This window comes from Falco naumanni, chromosome 6 (assembly GCF_017639655.2).
Source record: "Falco naumanni isolate bFalNau1 chromosome 6, bFalNau1.pat, whole genome shotgun sequence".
Taxonomy (NCBI): domain Eukaryota; kingdom Metazoa; phylum Chordata; class Aves; order Falconiformes; family Falconidae; genus Falco; species Falco naumanni.
This window is the reverse complement of record NC_054059.1, coordinates 72,356,898-72,376,494: the sequence shown is the minus strand read 5'-3', so window position 1 is coordinate 72,376,494 and position 19,597 is coordinate 72,356,898. Positions and strand designations below refer to the sequence as shown.

At 46.3% G+C, this 19,597-nt stretch overlaps 1 protein-coding gene across 6 annotated transcripts in view; it reads right to left on the bottom strand.

Annotated features, from left to right (window-relative positions):
• The window catches only part of ELP3 (elongator acetyltransferase complex subunit 3), a 93,255-nt gene that overhangs the window by 6,949 nt on the left and 66,709 nt on the right, over positions 1-19,597 (bottom strand). For 3 of the 6 annotated variants that reach the window (XR_005828346.1, XM_040597268.1, XM_040597267.1), the window contains exons 13-14: positions 18,744-18,971; positions 15,798-15,879 (exon numbers count right to left, since the gene is read on the bottom strand). Coding sequence is in view for 4 of the 6 variants with exons in the window: in XM_040597268.1 (XP_040453202.1) it covers positions 15,798-15,879; positions 18,744-18,971 (310 nt within the window). In the remaining 2 variants the exon portion in view is untranslated. Of the gene's footprint in view, positions 1-4,174; positions 8,911-15,254; positions 15,308-15,797; positions 15,880-18,743; positions 18,972-19,597 lie in introns of those variants that run through there. The other 3 variants (XR_005828345.1, XM_040597266.1, XM_040597269.1) reach the window with 2 other exon arrangements.

The following is a 19,597-nucleotide window of genomic DNA, read 5'->3' as shown; positions in this document are numbered from 1 at the left end:
CATTGCCCATGTGCAGCAGTCCCTGCCCACGACCTTTTCTGTGCACAGCCCATAAATACCCCTTCTGACTCAGCCCTGCCACACAGAAATATTGCGATGCAGCAGCTGAGGCCGAGTATCCTCAAAGATTTCCTCACCACGGCTCACTAGTCACAGAACTAAGTGAAGATGAGATTGTTTTCAGGATCATTAAAGAGCTACTAATAGTTTATAAAATTTCCATAGCAGAGACTTACTGAGGCACACAAGAGACTTATCTCTACACAGGCCTCCCCGTTTTTTGGCAACGACTAAAATCTTTTCTGAAGATGCGCAGTCAACGCGTACCGTGTCTCACAGCTTCCTTCCCCCTCAAAATGTTTCTCAGAAGCAGTGAGCAGGGCCCTGTGTGCAAGGCAGCGAACCTGAGCCAGCTGAACTTCCCCAACCGCCTTAATCCATTAATGAGCCAGCTGCAATTCCGGTGGTCGCAAAAGCCTCTTCCATGTTTTGTTGGGAGTTAACTACTTGGCTGGGTGCTTCGCCTGAGGAAGGGAGAGCTCACTGTGGACACCCAGCTCATCTGCAGGATCTCTGGCAAGTAGGACCGTCCTTCAAGGGTGCTGAGGAAAGGACCCGTGCAGGCAACAGGACAGGAAAGGGTGATGTTCTGTTTACCAAAGCGCTGTGGATTTCACCCAGAACGGGCGGTGAGTCTCAAGTCAGCCGCCGGGATCTGGGATGGCCACGGCTGCTTCTCTTGGTATCAGAAAGGCCGTTCCCGCTGTGACTGCCGGCGATGCTCTGTGAGGGGCAGGCTCTGCCACAGCTGGAATATCATTTTTGTGGGTCTGAAAAGGCACAGAGAAGGAAGCAACAAATGCTTCTGCCGTCACTTAGAGTACCTCCACGGACAGCAGTAAAACACAGTGATGGCACAGAGCCGGGCAGGAGCCCTGGAAGCCACTGCTGCCAAGGGCTGGGCTACCAACGTCTGCTTTTTCAAGGGAGCTAGAAAAGTGAAGGCAGAAAACAGGAGCTCCGAGAGAATCCCCTTGGCCTCCGAGTGCCTCTCCAGTGATCAGACTGAGGCTGCCAAAGCATTAGGAGGACTCCGAGACCGTTCAGAGATCACAAAGCTCCCATTTTAGTCTCTCACGACTTGGGGTCAGCTGACTTGGAGCCTGACGGCGGCGGCAAGCGAGCAAACCACCCTCTTTTCACTATGGGTCTTGGTGGAGACTCAGGCTACTAAAAGAGAAGTTTCTGGTTTTTCCTTCTACTCCTTTCTTTGATCTCCACCAAGTCCAAGAAGGCACTTTGCTAGCTGTCAAACAAACGTGTTGCTTGTGAAACCCACTGCTACCCAAAGCCTTGACTCCACGCGGGACTTCAAAGCAAAGCTGGCACCTACGGGCACTTGGCAGCCACTCAGGCGAGTGTCCAGGGCGTGCTTCGGAGCCAGCCCCTGCTCTTCACCTCAGTACAACACGTTTATATGAGGAAGGGTCAAAACTAGGGTTTCAAATCCATATGAGACATAGGAAAATAAGACAAAAGAACAGTTTGCTCGCCTATTGTGTACTAGGCGCTGGCTGAAAAACCACACGCCACATTTCCAAACTGATGCATGAGTTAAGAATGCACAGCAGATCCATCCGTGACCTCCAACGAGTTTGCTTTGGCATTTACACTTTTCACAATGCTGGATTTTATCTTCAGGGAAAACACAAGGCTGTTTCATGTGAATCACTACCAACCAACCGCAGAGAATGGTAACAATGGGGGAAAGGCAAAGGATCTGAGATAACCAAAACACCTTATCAGCACCGAGGAAACAGAAAAGCCAACATTCTTAACGCCGCTGAGAAACCCTGAGCACGTAGGAGCAATCAGAAAAAAGTTATTAATTTAAGAAACCAAAGGAACAATCCCTACATCTATCCCTGCAGCAAAGTTGTTTTTTTTTTTTTAAAAGGTTAGATAACTGGAAACTCATTTCCTGAAAGTTTCTAAAGATACTGGGAGATAAAAAGCCTCTGAAAATTAGAAGCAGGGAATTTTGGAAATGTTACAGTATCTTACAAATACGATGCTCTCAATTTTCAAATTTACATAGAGAGAAAACACAGACTTGTTCACTTTTCTTTTAAAACAACAGATTCTGCTGAGAATTACTGAGAACTACTGGAAGTCTGGCAGTCATCAGAAAACATAATCCAGGCAATGCGAACGGAAAATAGGAGTAAGATATTTTTAAATATTTTTTTTTTTAAGATGGCTGATGGAGCACTGGAAACGCTTTCTGATTTTTTTTTTTTTTCACCCGCAAGCACATTGCAGCACTGGGGTCTGAAGCATTCTCCCCATGTGTTTCAACAGTCTCTGGAGGGACTAAATTCAGGGATGGGAGAGTTCAGTATTTCATGACCTGCTCCTGCTGCAGCAACCACAAAGAGCTAATTAGCGTCACAGCTAGAGTTCTGATTTAGATGCATCTTTATGTACTTACATGATTGTTAATATCGCTGCGTGTGAAGTGTTTCATAATCCTTTCTGTTGAGTAAGGGCTCAATGATTAGCAGAATCAAACCCACCAACAGCAACGGTGCCTAACCTGTGCTTAGTCCAGGCGTTGCTGTGTGTTGGACCTAGAAGAGAAATCTACACCTGAAAGTCTCTAATTTTTTCTGTCAAATGCAAGTTGTGCTTTCTTCCTGCCCCGATTGCTTCCCAGAGATATTAAATCACTATTTTCACACCACCCCTGTCTAGCAGGGAGGTACTGTCATCACCACATCCTAGAAGAAGAGCCAAGATCCCAGGCAGCTGGGTAATTTGTCTGAAATCACAAAGTCAGTCTGTGATAAAAAAGAGTTTTGAAGCCTGGGTCTCCCTTCATCAGCTCAACAACTCATTTCACTGCTGCAAAACAGATGGCCTTTCAGATTCGAGACTGGGTTATTTTTGAAGCTGTGACCCAAAGCAGAAAGCCCTGAATATCCCTAGCATCTCCCCCCAGCCTCCCACGCAAATCCAATAACCTGCTCCATTTAAATCCACTCCGGATTTGATGCAAACGCAAGGAGATGCAGTCCCTTTCTGATCGAGCTGATCCTTCCTCCACCTCATGGTCAGCACTTGGGCTTGAAAAATAAAAATGAAGGAAGAAACCACACTACAAAAACCAGCACAGGAGACCTTTACAACTTATTCTCTGTTCACTACAGATTTAACTCAATTTAAATCTAGAATGGCTTGGTACGGTCGAGCACCTGGCCAATTTGAAAAACTTTTTCTTCATCTTTTGCATCTCTCACATGAAAGGCAGCATGCCCTCCCTTACCTTCAGTCCTTTCCAACAGAGATCTCCAACCCAGCAAACGGGGTCCCTATGCACATGCCCGGTTCAGCCTCACCTCCTCCTGCCCCGGCTGCAGAGGCAGCCCCAGCAATTCCTGCAGAGGAACCACCTCAGCTGTAAAGGTTAACGTGAGCTGTGACAAATCCTTCCGTAACAGAGCAGCGACACCGGCTCACTGACAATCCCAAGGGATGGTGGGGGACACCAGCGCCGCAGGCCAGTTCACCCATTGTGCCGGGGTAGGTTTGCCAAACCCCAAAAGCACCAAATGCAATTTAACGAGGCACATTCCTGGAATGACATCGCAGGTTGGCAGCCTGGTATGCCCGAGCACTTTGTGGGGTACGGATGCACCAGCCCTGCCCTGGAAAGGTATTTTGGTTGTAAGGATTATAGTACCTCGATAGCATAATTTCGTGAACTGCTTACGAAGTTCTGTTGAAACAGAGCAGATATACCACATCTCCTCCTATCCCGTCACGCTGCAGAATTTGTGTGTTCATGAAGGTGCCAAGCTACAAGGCAAACTAGAGCAAAAGCTTTATCATATTAACAAATGGGTTGCTCGGGGGTTTTCTGAATCATTCTTAAGGCCAAATCTCAAACCCAAGACTGTCACCAGTAACTGGGTTTTTTTTGTTTGTTTTTTGTTTTTAAATAAAAACAATGAAACGAGAGGGAGCATTCAAGAAGTGATTCATTCAACTTTTGGGGTGCCTCCTAGCATGCAGGAGATGCCCTGACTAGAAGCAATTTTTAAATGGCAAGTCTGCAGGTACGACCCATCCCAGAGCTTCCAGATGGTGAGATTACATCTCATTGATCTTTTTATTACAGAAGCAATATTTCATTAATGACTACACAGGCCTGCCCAAACCCAGCTGCACTGAGAGCATCCACTGTCAGGAGAGAGAAAGCCACCACACCATCACCTCCTTTAACTGTGACAGATGAAGCCACAGCTGATAGGTCTTCCGAATCCAAACTAAGCAGAATTAAATATTTAAGAGCTAATACCATACCTTCTCTTACACTTCAACAAAGTGCTGCCGTTGGTATGGCCACCGGGCATTTAGAGAGACAGGGAGAGTGAGATGTGTGTGCTGCTCTGCTCCAGATATGTCAAGTTGAGTGTTTGTGAGATTTTTAGATCTACAGGCGACGTAATGTCTTGAGGCTTCTTCCAGAGCTGGTTGCTGAAATACCCAACCCAGCTGGTAAGGTGTTACCGACAGACCAGGGATTTAGGATGACTCACCAAGCATGTGAGCGTTCACAATCGATTTTCTTTCCTATGGGCTATGAGATTTTAAATGCCAATGAAGAAACACTCAGCAATCTCGAGAGCGAGCCTACTGGTCATTAAATCAGCAGCATCCCCATGCATCAGCTCCATCACTGAACGATTTGGGTGGGAAGGGACCTTCAAAGGTCATCTAGTCCCACCCCCCCGCCACAGGCAGGTACCCCTGCCCCCAGCCCAGGCTGCCCCCAGCCCCGTCCAGCCTGGCCTTGAGCACTGCCAGGGATGGGGCACCCACAGCTGCTCTGGGCAGCCTGGGCCAGTGTTTCATTTTACCCTCATGGTAAAAACTCAGCGCACAGCTTCAGGAGTTTGCTTCAGTCCCTATCCAGGGTAGGAAGGCAGGGGTCAGAAGCCCGCCTTTTCTTCTGAACTTCCCTTCCTACTCATCAGAACAAGAAAGAGATCTCCGTACTGAAGAACAAATGGAAAGGTTCCTGGAGATCTGCAGTTTCATAGTGCAGATTGCTCCATCAGATGTTAACGACTTCTGGTGAGTAAAAGCCGTGTGAGAAATGAGCAGGAAGACCCCAAACGCCTGGCAGGAATCCCTGCGGCATGCTCCTGTAAGCAACAGGCACACTCAGCAGTTTAGGCCACTCCACCTGAAGGTTATATACCGCACATATTTTAAATAAAAAGCATCAAAACACTAAATAAAATAATGGTACTGATTTGAAAGAAGTGAGAATGACCAGGCAGGAAAAAATCCTTTATGATCTCTTCTGGTTTTTGCATGTGCTTGCTTTATTGTCCCATTTGCAAGTTGCTGACCGAGCTCCTACAAGTTGGTGTGTTCCTCCGGACCCAGGAGCAATGCAAGCAGAGAGGGTCACTCGAATCAATTCACGTGCATCTCTGCAGTGCAAGGAGGCCCTGAAAAGGCTCCAATGTGGCAAGCAATGAATTAATACAGTGAATACAGGTTAATACTAGCTAGCCTCTCACTTCCAAATTTTGCAGACAACACCCCTTATCTGCTCTACAGAAATAGTGTTCAGCTGAGTTCTGAACAAAGCGCACCGAGACGGGCGGTTAATGAGGACCGTGCATGCTATGGGCAATTTTTCTCCCCCAGCTACTCAACTTCTCTGATGATCCAGCTAATGAAGCGGGCCGGCGCCGCTTGACATCACCTGATCCTCCACGCCTACCATTCAGAAATCCATCCTGCCTTCCCATCCCCACCTCCAGCCTCCGCGCACTCAGGCGTGAAACATCCCTGGCCTGTGTCCATGTTAATTTTCTACTTGACAGAACACAAATAGAAGCCTGGTCTGGGGAAAAACTGATCATCTTGCCGCATAGTAATTAGCTTATAGCAGGGAACGGCAGCAGTGCCAGACCTCCACACCGCCGTGATAAGGCTGCTACGTCACCGGGATGGAGCGGGGCTACAGCGAAATCGCTGCAGGGAGACATTAAACTGCCGCTTCAGAAGACGGGGCGTGCTGGTGCGGGTTTGGCTGTGGTTCCAGACACTTCTCCAGTCTCGGGAGTAAATCACCTATGAGGCTCATTTAGAGGCTACTGGAGCTGGCGTAGGCACTGGTGACACAATACCTGCACTTTGAAGGGGAAAGGAAAGGGTGCTTGTTAATGGACCTCGGTGCATTCAGTCTGAGCAGGGCAAGCACCTTCGACAGGGGAATTCAATCTCATCCCCCACCTCCCTGAACAGGCGTCTTCTGTACAGAGATAAGGAGACAATCCTGTTGGTACAAGCCAAGCTAGTCTGCTTTTCTGGTGCCAGCATAAACAGATAACGCTGACAGACGTCACAGCAGATACTGCAGCCGAAAAAGCTCTTCCGTGCAAGAGCACTGTATTTATAGAGCTAGCTTTTCGTGTTTTAAAAGTAATTTGCAGTCTTACAGCGCATAAATGGTCTGTGCATTCCTGATCCTTGCCCTTGGAGTAGCCGGCAGCCTCACCCCAAGCATCTCAGCTTTCAGATTCAGTAAACCAAGGAGGCAGCTCACTTGCTACAACCATCGCACTCGTCAAGGACAATCGGTAAGATGCCAACCCTGTATGGATAACACAGCAGTATAACGGTTGTCCCTCTCCTTTTGGTAGCTGATTTAGGCTCGGTAGACAGTGAAAGACACAGCTACTCAATAGCTGGACACCTTCAATTCCTCTGCTAGGAATAAAGGGAATACTCAGCAGTAGCTCCATCTTAACTTCAGGCAAGAAACTCAGGTTACAAATGTAAAATAAAGAAGCCATGTACTGTCACTGTTAAATGCCGCTGGTACTGACACCACCAGCCTCTGCTGTGCCTGTAGAAAGTGAAGCTGAAGGCATCTACCTGTGCTCTGCACGTGCCAGCAGTGTCAAGTTTAGAGGCAACTGGCTTTCACACACTGAAGACGTGTGAAGGGCACACAGAGGCAGTGGTGGACAGCACAACGAGGGTTCAGAGACGGTCCTATTGAAAATCCATGTGTAAAGCCAGCAGCTATCCCTGAGACAGGAGGAGATGTACCCTTCCAACAAAAAAAAAAAACCTCAACAAGAATAACAGCGTTACACACAGAGGCAAAGCAAGATATTTTAGTCTAGGCCAGGATGTCAGTTTGGCCCAGTCCCAACACTTCTCACAAAGAGGAGCAGGAGATGAAGGACTTGGCAAGGAGCTAGCAAAGCGTAACAGCCCGGGCCGTACTCAGAGCCAGGAGTGCAGCGTAAAGCCAGGCTGCCCGGGCACAGGCCAGCTCTGACGCACGGATGTCTCACACTCGGTTATTGCTAAGCTGCGTGTCGGCATGGGCTGGTCAGAGCTGTTCAGGTACCAGCCAGTTGTGCTCCAAGCCTTCAAGGTAGGGGCATGAAGGCCAAGAAGCCCAGCCAGGAATGACAGCAGCAGCAGAGTCGATCCCTTTGTGGGCTCAGCTCTGGGCTGTGATGCTTTCTCCCTCCCTGGATGAGCACCTGGGCTTTGGCCAGTGGTGCTGGGCACTTCAGGGACACTAAGTCCTCATGAGTGACCTTGAACAGGTGCCTGCTGCTGTCACTCTGTACCCTTCCGTCTCTGTAGACCTGCTGATTACAGCTTCTCCCCAGACTTCCCAAATCGCTGTAATAATAGCTATCATAGATGATGCACGCGTTAAAAGACTAGAAATACTCAGGATGGGAACTTTCCCCAAGCTGGACCTGCATAAACATCACAAAAGCTCAAAAAGATTATTTTAAAAGGAGGTAGGGAAGCATTTCTGCCACGTGCTTTGTCAGAATCATGTGGAACTACTGTACTTTCAAAGAGAAAGGTATCAGTCTTGTAATTTTATTGCTCAGATGCTTCAAGTAATTGTAAAGCACTGACTCGAATCCCTCCAATCATTGTTACTGCCAAAGGTAACCACCAAAATCAGCGGCTGACATAAGAACAATTAAGTCGCTGCTTAGAGGAAAGACAGAGGACCCACACGGTATGCATTTGTTTAAGCGCATCCCGTCAGGCAGGAGCTTTATGCTTCTGTCACTGAGGAGGGGGAGGACCCAGGACGTCTAATACTTGAGAATTTGGTTTATGTTACATTTCACATACTCGTCACTGGTGCTGTTTTAAAGGAAGTGTGAAGTACATGCTATGGGATTAGGGTCAGAAGGGGCTAATTATGGGATGTCAAGCAGCGAAGTCAAAACAAGGGCAATAGGAACCCTCAAGGAGACAAGAGGAAAGGTTTTAACAGAGGACTGTCCTTTATTCACTTTCATCTAGACCAGGCAATTACTGCTTCCAGGCTCAAGGTACAACGGCGAGGCAGTGCAACCAACCCTAAAAAGCTCATGGAAGGGGATGGAGAGCTCATTTTATCAGCTGTTGCAGGCAGGAGGACTGGCAAGGCAGCAAAATCTGTTGTGAGCTATCCGATACAAAGGTACCCTCTCAGACTAGAAGTCCTTGGGCAACAAACAGCTGGAAGCTGTGATGTTTGCATGCTTACTTGGTATTTACTTCTTTCCCCAGCCACCCAGCATCGGCCCCATCAGAAAAGACATCCTGATCTGACCTGCTGCTGCCTACTCATGTTCTTTGGGTAGAGGCAGCCTGAAGCAAATACGCTGCAAGTTGGACTAAGAGACAACAGGCACAAGGGCTGTGTTGTACTTATGCTGCAGAAGAGGAAAGCAGGGAATGAGCTCATGTGTTTCTCCTAAATGATTCCCTGGATGCTGTGCAGGTTCTGTCAAAAAAATCTGTAGTGCCTGAGTCACTGCGTGCTCCCAAAGGGGACCCTGGAAGTGCCAACACCTACAGACCAACACAAAGCGGGAGGTGCTGCCTCAAAATAGAGCTAAGAAAAATCCCATCCCACAGAAAAAAAAGATACAGCTTGATAGACTGAATGGGAAAAGAGGAGTGGAAGGGAAAGCTTCGTTAGGGAGTGGAGTAGCATCATCCCCCCAAAAGGAGAGAAACCCCTGAACACCAAATTCAAGCATCAGCTATTGCCAGAAAGGAAGAAGCTATTATAAATTCAGTAAGTTTACGAGCCCATCCACTAGTCTCAGACACCAAGGTTCCTTACACTTTCTGTGCCACAGCACTTGTGGACATCACAGGAATGACATGTTTACAATTGTTTTAGTGCAATTTGGGGGGGGGGCGGGGGCGGGGCTTGTTTTAAAGGGAAAAAAAAAAAAAAGATGCAAATCCAAAGCAGGTACAACTAAAAGCAAAAAAATAATGAACCAAAAAAACAAAATACCAAAACCCACACCACAAAACCAACAAAAGGCAAAGAAAACACACATGCAATTACAAACGCTGGAAAATGGAAAAACAGACATTTCAGATCAGACCTCCCCAGAGCTCTGAATAATGGAGTGATGCCTCCAGGGTCTACCATTCAGCTACCCAAGCCTGCATACTAATATACTACTCACATCAGAAGAGTAGAAAGGCACCACTCATGCAGAAAATTACCTTAAATGAGCAATGACTTCATGATAAACAAGGCACTCGCTTTTTTACTTTGCTCTTTGATTTAGGTGGTGGGGGGCACCTCCTTCCTCCTGCTAAGAGGCAGGCAGCACACTTCTGGCTCTGCACAGAAATCCTGCAAGCAGGCCACAAAACCACCTTGTTATTGCGAATAATTAACTCTGGTTGGTTTAGTCAAATGTCCAGATCTAAGACTGCATCTCTGCGGGAAAGGAGGTACCTTGCAATCTTAGCATCCAGCATCCAAAGCACCCAGGACCACTAGCATCCAAGCTTTAAATAGAGCAGCGAATCTGCAGTGGCAACACTGGAGGCAGAACCACAGCGTCACGCACTACATGCAAGCAGAGTACCTATGGCTGACACAGTTTCCCATCCCACCGGTACCCTACTATCCCCACGCACCGCCACAATCCAAAATGCCCTTCCTAACCTGGCTTGCAAATGCTCATCTTCCCTTACGAACGCACTCCTGTGCGCTTGTCATTGACTCCATAGTCGATTAAATGCAGTTCTCCCACTGGTCCTCTTCAAATGAAGTGATATTTAACTAGACACACCATGAGGCAGCTGCTGTACAGCCTAGCTTGCTTTGTGCATCATTCCCTGGTTCATTGCCTGTGATGACTCCTGGGTGCCTGATGCAGGGGACCTCAGATTTTCCTTTGTTTGAAAGTAACCTTCCATGGCTTTAGGTACTGTCCTTATAAGTAACGGCAATCCTGTTAAATCCTGCCGCATCTTGTTCCTTTTCTGTCCAGAAATTAAACAACTCTAAGAGCAAAGAGACTTGGGATGAGAAGCCAGGTTCCACTGAACCTGTTTACTCCAAGAACAGCAGGCAGAACAAAATGCTTTGGAAAGAATCTGCTGGGAAACTCTGAATTTATTTATTTTTTTTCCCTAGGGGTGCTAACTGATGTGCTCTGAAGAAGCACAGGAACTGATGGCATTCATTTGTGCAGTCCTGGTTTGGATGTGCTTTTAAAGGAAAATCTGCTCGCTGCCTCATGAATACCTCCGCTTGTGACGCAGGGAGAGGTCCTCACCCCGCTCTGGGCAGAGCAATCGCAGCTGATGAGGTGCAGAATGTTACCCAGATTGCAGGGTGACACCGGTAAAGCAGGCAGGAGCGTCGGTTCTTCTGTAGCAGCCTTCAGAGACACAACAAAGCACACCAGAAGCCTGCCTTAAGCCAGAGTAATTCTCGGCTAAAGCAGCACTCAATAAGCTGGACTGCACGCGTGCATCACATGTGGGTTATAACCACAACAAAGGTGTCACCCACAACTCAACCAACTCTACACTCCACGTCTTGACTAAGAACAACCTTTACGCCCTTAACCCCTGGCGCAGCCTTGAAAAGGAGGATTACCGCTTGTGGGCAGTGCGAAAACAGTGCCAGTCAGGGGGGAAGATTCCCAGGAAAGAAAGCACGATTTATTTTTAAATCCCTGAAAACTGCTGTTGCTGACAGTTCTGATTCAACGCTATTTATACCGCTGTGTATTACAAGCCACTTGGATGGAAATCACCTTCATTTCATCATTAATCTGATTTCAGAACTTGTGGGTTTTTTTAGCTCTTTGGGTTTTATAAACTTGGGGCTAATGTGAGCTGAGGGGGGGAAAAGGGCTGTTGAGGAAGGAAGAAGCACAAGGGAGGTCTCCCCATACGTTCAGCTCCTGCTCCCTGGATTTTGCGTAGGGTTTGTCTTACCGGTTCTTCCTCTGCCCACTCTACGGAAAACTCCTGCAGGTGGAGACCACACAAAAGCCTGAACAAATCAAGGCAGGTCCCCACTCTCCAAAACAGGCTCAGCTGGCACAGATGCAAGATCAGTGGTAGTCTCTGGTCTGTACTACGCAGAAGTTAGGCCACATTATAAATCTTTGTTTGTAAGAGATCTTATGGTATATATAGAAAAAAGCTTCCTACCAGAACTGTTGCAGAATGCTGGCTTTTGCAAAAGTGTCTTTGCTTAAGGACAGCAATATTCCTGTTCACGCTTGCACAGAAATCCCAGTTAATACAGTTTTCAAAGCTGTTACGTTATTAAACCTTCACATCTGACGTTCATTAAGAACCAGAGAAGGTTGCACACCGTAGCTATTCCATAGCACCAGTCTGGTAGCATGAGTTTATCCTTGACTTCTTCCAAATCCCCCTAATTGAATTTTTTTTTTCCAAAGGCCATCAATCTAAAGCAAGCATCAAAGAGTCATTTCATTAACATTAACATTCCCGTATTTCCACTTATCTCAGGCCACTTCTTCTCTTATTAATAGCTAGTAAGATCGGCATTTCTAAAAATAACCAACCAGCAGTGGAAGCAAAACTCCAGGGAGTGCTCCCAAACCCCATCAATCCTCCCCGCAACACGTGGGAGTCTCGTCCTACGGTCTCCCGCGTGCAGCCTGGCAGTTGGCAACCTCTGAGGCAGCCCATGAATCAACATCCAATATGAACTACGAGACGCTGATTATTCAAGTAATTTATTGCTTCTAGGGTGACCAAAAGGCTGTTTACACGAGGAAACGAGGATACTTTAGAGTACTGCCAAACGTGCCCCGAGACTTTACCTCCACTTTGTATGCCAGCTCAGTTTCTCTCCCCTCAGTGCTCTTGGCCGCAGGTGGGTTTAACACTGGGTTGATGCATCAGAGTTTGGAGAGTTCTGACCCTCCGTTTTCTCCCTAACTGCAAAAGGCAAAGGCTTTTTTAGCATCCAGCATCCTAAGCAAGAGTAGCACGGTTTCCTTAAACACATGAGACAGCGTGCTCGAGCAGCACCAACAGACTGGGAGATGAGTCACCGCCTATCATGAACGATTTTCTCCCTCACAGAGACTACAGAAAACAGGTGGTATTAGTTTAATTTCTATTCACAGCCTTGTGATTGTGGATTCCTGGCTGCTGCAGCACAGTTAGGAGAAAGATGTCAGGATCAGTCACCCCAATCTGATTATTATAGTCGTACTGATCTTAATCAGGAGGCAATCATGAATTACTCACTTGTTTCCCATTTACATGTTTCTATCAAGTGATTTTACAGTACTGCCTGACAGAGAATATAAAAATGCGAACGTTTCCCACTGAAATATGCCACTGACTCACTGCTGAGGGGGAAGGAGGTTTAGCCCTCCTTGAAGCATGAAACAGGCAAGCACAAGACATGACACCCGACCTAACAAAGCGGACATCTGCATTTGCAGGCAAGTGAAATGATGTTTATTTAAGAGTATTGACTAGATTTTACATGGGAAGGGAGCAAGCAGAGGCAGAGGAGAAAAGATTATGCCTGAAGTCCTCCAGGGGAGTCTGGACAAAAGGAAAATTGGCTCTGGCAGTGAACATGCTCTGCCACAGAGGAAAGAGGTTTCTAATGATAAGGCTCTAATGGACACAGGCTGAGATGTCAGGAAATGTTGAATACTACCTTGATAAGGACAGGCAGTAAATCAGCTGGACAGGAGAGAGGTGCTTCTAATGTAACTCCCCTAAAAGCAGATTAGTCATATGGTGGGGTTTTTTTTCTTTTTTTTCTGTTTTTCATAACCACTTGTAACAGTATTGCCTGTTTTGGATGTCGTCCTTTCGTCTGAATCTACCTTAATCTGGCTTGAGTTAAATGCATTTCCAAACCAGCTTCAAGCCACGCTTCGGTCCAAGGCTGTGGCAGATAATCAGCCAGAGACTCCTGGACCCCTTCAGACTTACCTTGCTCCCCATATTCATTCTCTAAGGGTGAGCGGGGCCCCCCACCAGCTGCATGAGCCAGAGATGGGTGTCTGGCCTCACATGTCTGGAGAGACAGGAACATCTTCAGTGACCAACAGGGCAAAGCAAGGCTCTGCCATGCGGCAGGATACCGGGGGACACCCAGCTGTTTGGGGTCCCTACGAAATGGGCTGTCCTAAAACCATCAGTATGAGATGCCCCTGTTCAAAGCCAAGGTAGGAACACTCGCAGATGATCACAGAATCACCGAATGGTTTGGGTTGGAAGAGATCTTCAAAGACCATCTAGCCCAACTCCCCTGCCATGATGACTGCTGGTAATTTCTAAGCAGAGCTGCTACCTTCTAACCAGAGCTGAACTTGAAAAGATCTTAGAGATAAGCCCTAACCTTTAGCCAATAATGAAAACTCTTCATGCTGTCCTACCTTAAAAATACCTTCAAAATTTCCTTTCGAAGAAATCAAAGAGAGACTTTGTTACTTAGACCTAACTTTCCTAAAACTTATCAGAGCACAGAAACTGAACCATCCACTCTGTCCCCTCACTAGCAGGAGCCCTGAAAAGGCTTCAGCCTGTCAGACTAGCATTGCTCCACGCAGTTCTCTGGCAGAGGGCATGCACCAGCGTGGGCCAGGGACCATCTCCTGAAGGTGCAGTTTGCATGTTCTAGCACTATTTAGTTGACTTGTACTGATGTAGCCATTAAGTGCAAGACTGGAAAATACTGTTGAAGAAAGGCCACTGTTAACCAAAACACTGCAACACAGCCTTCATCAAAACATGCAGTGCTAATGAGTAAGAGTCCCGTGAGAGACATCTTCAAAGCAGATCTCCCTTATATTCTTCCCTCTAGAAAGCACTCAAAATTTTGCAGTCTGTTGTGGGGATGTAACCTTGCAGTGGGTTCCCAGATTAAAAATCTATTTTGAAACCAAAATCGGCAAAACCAAGTTCATCCTCCAAGGGGAGAAAGAACTTCTGGCTGCATTTTTTATTTCAGATAAAACCTACAGGAGAACTGAAATTCAAGTGGTCAAATCTCCAAGGAAACAGCTGGAAAACCTATGGTCTTTGCAGATGCTACAGCATTCCGTATTCCAAGACAAACTGTCATATACTGCACTTTGCACTTCAGGGAAAAAAAAATAAAAAGCACAGACGAGGTCTTAGTAGGATGCCACCAACTATGCATGTAGCAAAACAAGACTTCTTTCCCTGGATCTTGATGCAAAGAATATATTCTTCACATCAGTTTGCTAAAATACAGCTAAAATTCTCTCTCTGCACAACCCAAGCCCAGATGCTACTAGCAAAACTGAAAGAAACCGGTTTCACTTTTGCCTCTCTTCTTTACCGAGGAAGGATGCAGTATGGACATTTCTTAACCGCAGGAAACTCCCAGTTCCAAGTGACACCCATGCAGCAGCAATGGGGAAACAGGACCGGAGTATGTCTTAAGCCAACAAGAAATAGGGAATTCAGAGAATAAAGAATTATCTTTAAGCGCCTGGCTACTGCCTGCATGGTGTCCTCATTCATGCGCCGGCCCTTGTCACAAGTACTTGTCGAGACAGCCTGCTGTGGCTTTTCAACATCCAGTGACATTACACAGCTGGAAACACACAGAGAAGCTCTTCACTTCAGCACTTGGCAGCCTGGATCAAAGTAGTGATTTCTGCTTTTCGGGGCTTTTCGGTGGGGCAGCAGCAGATGATTATTTTTTCGAAAAGGTCTCTATTACATCCATTCTGTGTAAGTCCCCCAGCATACATTAGTCTTATGCCAACAATGGTTTCTCCCATGCATTTAGCCAGTTTCCCCAGTTATAGAACCTACGCGCCTGTAAAAGCCTCCTGGAGCTTCTGTAACTGCTAATATAAGATAAATTAAAACATAAAGGTAGTCCCGACCTTGACTTCACACACACGTGATGAACTGATGCCACTCTTCTTGGTCACAACGCCTTGAAAATGAAAGAGGAAAAAGGGCTGCAGCTCTTTCTTACATAGCTCCCTTCTTCATGATAAATGCTTAATGTAGCCTAAAAGCACATCCGTCCACCCTAATGACGGTACTTGCAGAAAGACTCTAAAATGGAAGCCGGCAATTTTCTATCCTCAAAAGCCCTGGAGAGCAGCCCTCGACAATAACAACCTGCGACAGGGCCGAATCAGCCAGGTCGGAAATCGCAGTGTTAACCCACGGCCACGCCGTCTGTCTTCTTCAGCACTAAGGGCAGGTGGGCTCCCTGCAGCGTGTCCTCGGGTAGGCAAGGACAGTATTGTCCGGACAAAGCTACCACGGAATTTGACTCTGCTGCAAAGAAGCATCTGCTGATACTCATTTCCTACCTAATACGATGAATGCTCCCAGCAGTGGTGTTGGGTTTATTTTCAGATTAAGAGATATATATATATAAAAAAAAATATATATAAAGGATAAAGCAAAGGTACCTGAAATTACAGCGATTTTCCATGACCCGTGCTCCTCCTTGGCTATTCTTTCTGCCTCCTCCATTAGTAACATACCAAATCCCTATAATGGGAGAAAGAAGAAGAAAAGGTAAGTTTAGAAATAGAAAGCATAGGCAAGGTCAGAATGTAAGCATTAGTACAGTTCCGAAAGAGCCGTATTTTTGGCACAGGAGTGATTCTGTGATCAGGAATATTGCTGAATATTGCAGGAGAAGGCTTCAGAAGAGGCGCATCAACGCTAAGCTTTACAATGGAGCTTTCTAGGGGTTTTACTTCTGATCGTGAAATTCTTCAGAGGCAGTTCTACTGTCTGACTGCTCCTCAACGGCAGGAACAGAACGACGCTGAATCCATTGATGGTGAGTCAACTTGGTAGGCGCCCCCTGATTCCTGGCACTGAGTGGGTCTAACCTGCCAAGATAACCGATCCCAACCAACAACCGCCCACCTTAACGGCGACCTCCCTAGACCGGGTTTGCGTTAGGGAATTAAACGGAGCCACGGTACAAATGCCAGATGCAATTGCCCAGGCTGTCGAGTCGCACAAGGATCCCAGTGCCATTCCGGCAGGGGACACCAGCTGAAACAGATGTGGCCAGACAGCACAGACCCAGAGACGGGCCCTGCTGCCATTTACTCTTCTGTTCTACATCTTGCCTTAGCGCCTTGGAATCTTTATCTCCGCAAACCCTCCAGGAGACAGGTGCTGTGGCTGTGCTCGTTTCAGGATGAAGAATTCAGGCAGGCAGCACCCACGAGGCTCGTCGGGGCTCCCCACAACGGCTGCGTCGAGCTGCTGCGTGACCCGCACAGACCCAGGCTAGGCTCTCGCCCTGCACCGCTCGCCAGGCATGAGGTGCCAAATCCAAAAGAACTGCAGAATAACATGTAAATATGCTGGACTGGATCCACATCTCTATTTACATTTGGAAACCCTGCCCAGCAGGATTGCTATTGGAATCACAATAATTCTTCAAAATAAGGGAATAGCCTTTCCACTCTATTTAACAACTTCTTTGTCCTATATATGTGGGAATAATTGATTGGATTAATTCACTCCCAGCATTAGGATGCAGGAATTATACTCGGCTCTTTGTTCATCTGTTTTCCCGACAAGATGTACAGAATGGGGCTGTGGCGACACTGAAGCAGATGTGATTTAATTCTAAGAAACATTTAACACTTACAGGCATTTTTAAATAACACACAGAAATCTCCATTCTAAAAAGTCCTTCTAATCAGAAATTACCCCCGCCACTGTGGAGAACACTTTCTGATTAACCTCTTGAACACTGTTCGGAATGAACATGAGCGCATCATATGCCATGAAATTTCAATTTGCAGCCTATTTGAATGTTTGTAGTTGGCTACTTGCAATTGATTTTCTCTCTTTTTTGTTGTTGTTTGGTTTTGTTTTCGGGTGGTTTGGTGTTTTTTTTAATTTGTTTTCAAATACTTCAGATGACCACTTTTTTTTTCTTCCTAAACTTTTAAGTGTTAACTATTTTATAATGGGAATATCCACTCCTCTCCCCGCCACACCACCCCCCACCACCCGCCAGCCACTGCCTTATGGTCACACATCATCATCATCTCCTCGTGAAACTGCATCTTAATGCAAATACTCAGGGAAAGATTAATAAATACAAGGAATTTAATTTAAAACATCAGCCCTGAGCACTTCTGGCAAAGAGAACAAACCGATTGCTTTTTAAAAGCTTGGTCTAAAGGTTCAAAACCTACCAGGGCAAAATTTAATTCACATTTTTGCTCACCACAAGCCACAGCATGTTACATGCAGCAGAAAGAAAATGTGTGATTTTCACATGAGTCGCTGCAGGGAATTAGAAACACAGCCTTCCACTCCACAATTCACATGTTTTAAGATATATACGAAATGGTCTCACAGGTGTGCCTGAAGCAAAAAAAGTCTGACCCAACTAAGAGACTTTACTCAGGAGTCTCACCAAATCACTTAAACCAATAAACATCTCAGAACCAAAGCTGGATTTAGAACCACAGCTGGATTTAGAACCACAGAATGGTTTGGGGTGGGAAGGGACCTTAAAGACCATCCAGTTCCCACCCCCCCACCACGGACAGGGACCCCTCCCCCCAGCCCAGGCTGCCCCCAGCCCCGTCCAGCCTGGCCTTGAGCCCTGCCAGGGATGGGGCACCCACAGCTGCTCTGGGCAGCCTGGGCCAGCGCCTCGCCGCCCTCACAGGGAAGAATTTCTGCCTCATCTCTCATCTCCATCTCCCCTCTCTCAGGTAAAGCCATTCCCCCGTGTGCCATCACTACATGCCTTTGTAACGTTTTCTTCTGTTTTGGCAGGAAGAATGTACTCAATAAATGTGCCTTTGAAAGAAAACTGGGTAACACCAAATAAAAATCTCCCATTCCCATATGTAATTATTTCTGAACTGAAATTCAGCTATCAAACAAGATCAATTTTAGAAGGAAATAAAAAGACATGATGGATGTATCCCCTTTGTTTTATTTTCACTCAGTTTGCAGTCACGTGTGATGTACCACACAGGCTATCAAAGGGAAGATACCTCAGTACCGAAGATGCTTAGTACTTGCAAGTCAAATTAGCAGCAGCACACACAAGCTGGTACTGTACAGGCATGGAGCAACACTGATAGCATTCAGCCATACTTTTTTTTTTTTTTTTTTTTTTTTTTTCATCTCAGAGCAGTTGCAATTGCCTAAACATGATCACGCTAGCAAGAACTAGAAGCAGCATGACTTCAGCTGGGCAAATGCAAGAAGAGGCTCGAATTTACCTGTTTCTATTGCAGTGGACTATAATTTGAGTCAACTGAATGAATCTCTGATATTAAAAATAAAATTCTTCCCCAATTATATTGAGGAGAGTGCAAGAAAGACAGAGATGAGAAATAAAAGGTGGCTTAGAGTACCTGGTGCTGAAATTTTGAAGGATCCCGACTGCTCACAGGGACCACGCTCCCATACACGTGCAATTCCCGGACGATGGAAACGCCTCCCTTCAGCTCAGGTCTGAACGACTCCTCTGAACACTTCCGCAGTCGTAGAAGGCCAACGAGAATATCCTGGTCTGGATCTTCATAGGACAGGAAGGTCTCCCAGCCACCATTAGCCACATAATCTCTTCTAACTAATTCAATCTGGTCAAAGAGAAGCGATGACAAAACAATGAGTGACAGAGAAAAGGAGTATTTCTTTAAAAACGTTTAAGCAACATGTTGAACAGACCAGAACCAATTTCATGGATCCATAAACTATTATGATTCAGAGAAAACACGAAGTGCTTTCTTAAAGGCCAATTTAATTCTAGATGGATTTTAGCAGCACTGGATAAGAACTGCTGCTACTGCAGTCACATTAAAGATAAAACATGTGACTACTTTAAAGAAATCTATTTGCCAATGGGACAGAACTAGTTTTCTATCCCTATGTGCAAGCTTTCAAGAAGGGCTGGTAATCCACATGTTACCTCTTTGTAAGCCAGAAACCTAAAACCTAAGTTTCTTGAGTTACTCGAGCTCCGTAATCACTGCAAAATCCATGGGGGCAGCAACTCTTGCCTCTAACGAAGGGACCTGCTCTAATTGCAATTCAGCTCCAGTTAGAAACTTGCTAATGCAGGATGAGTAGCTTTGCATCTGCCTTCGCTAAACCTGCATTTAGGTCCAGGTCTCTACTGCTTTGAGGTGTCTACAGAACATGGTTCTTCTAAGCAGCAGTCAACTTCTTTACTAATTACCAATTAGTTCTTTCCAGCACTGCACAG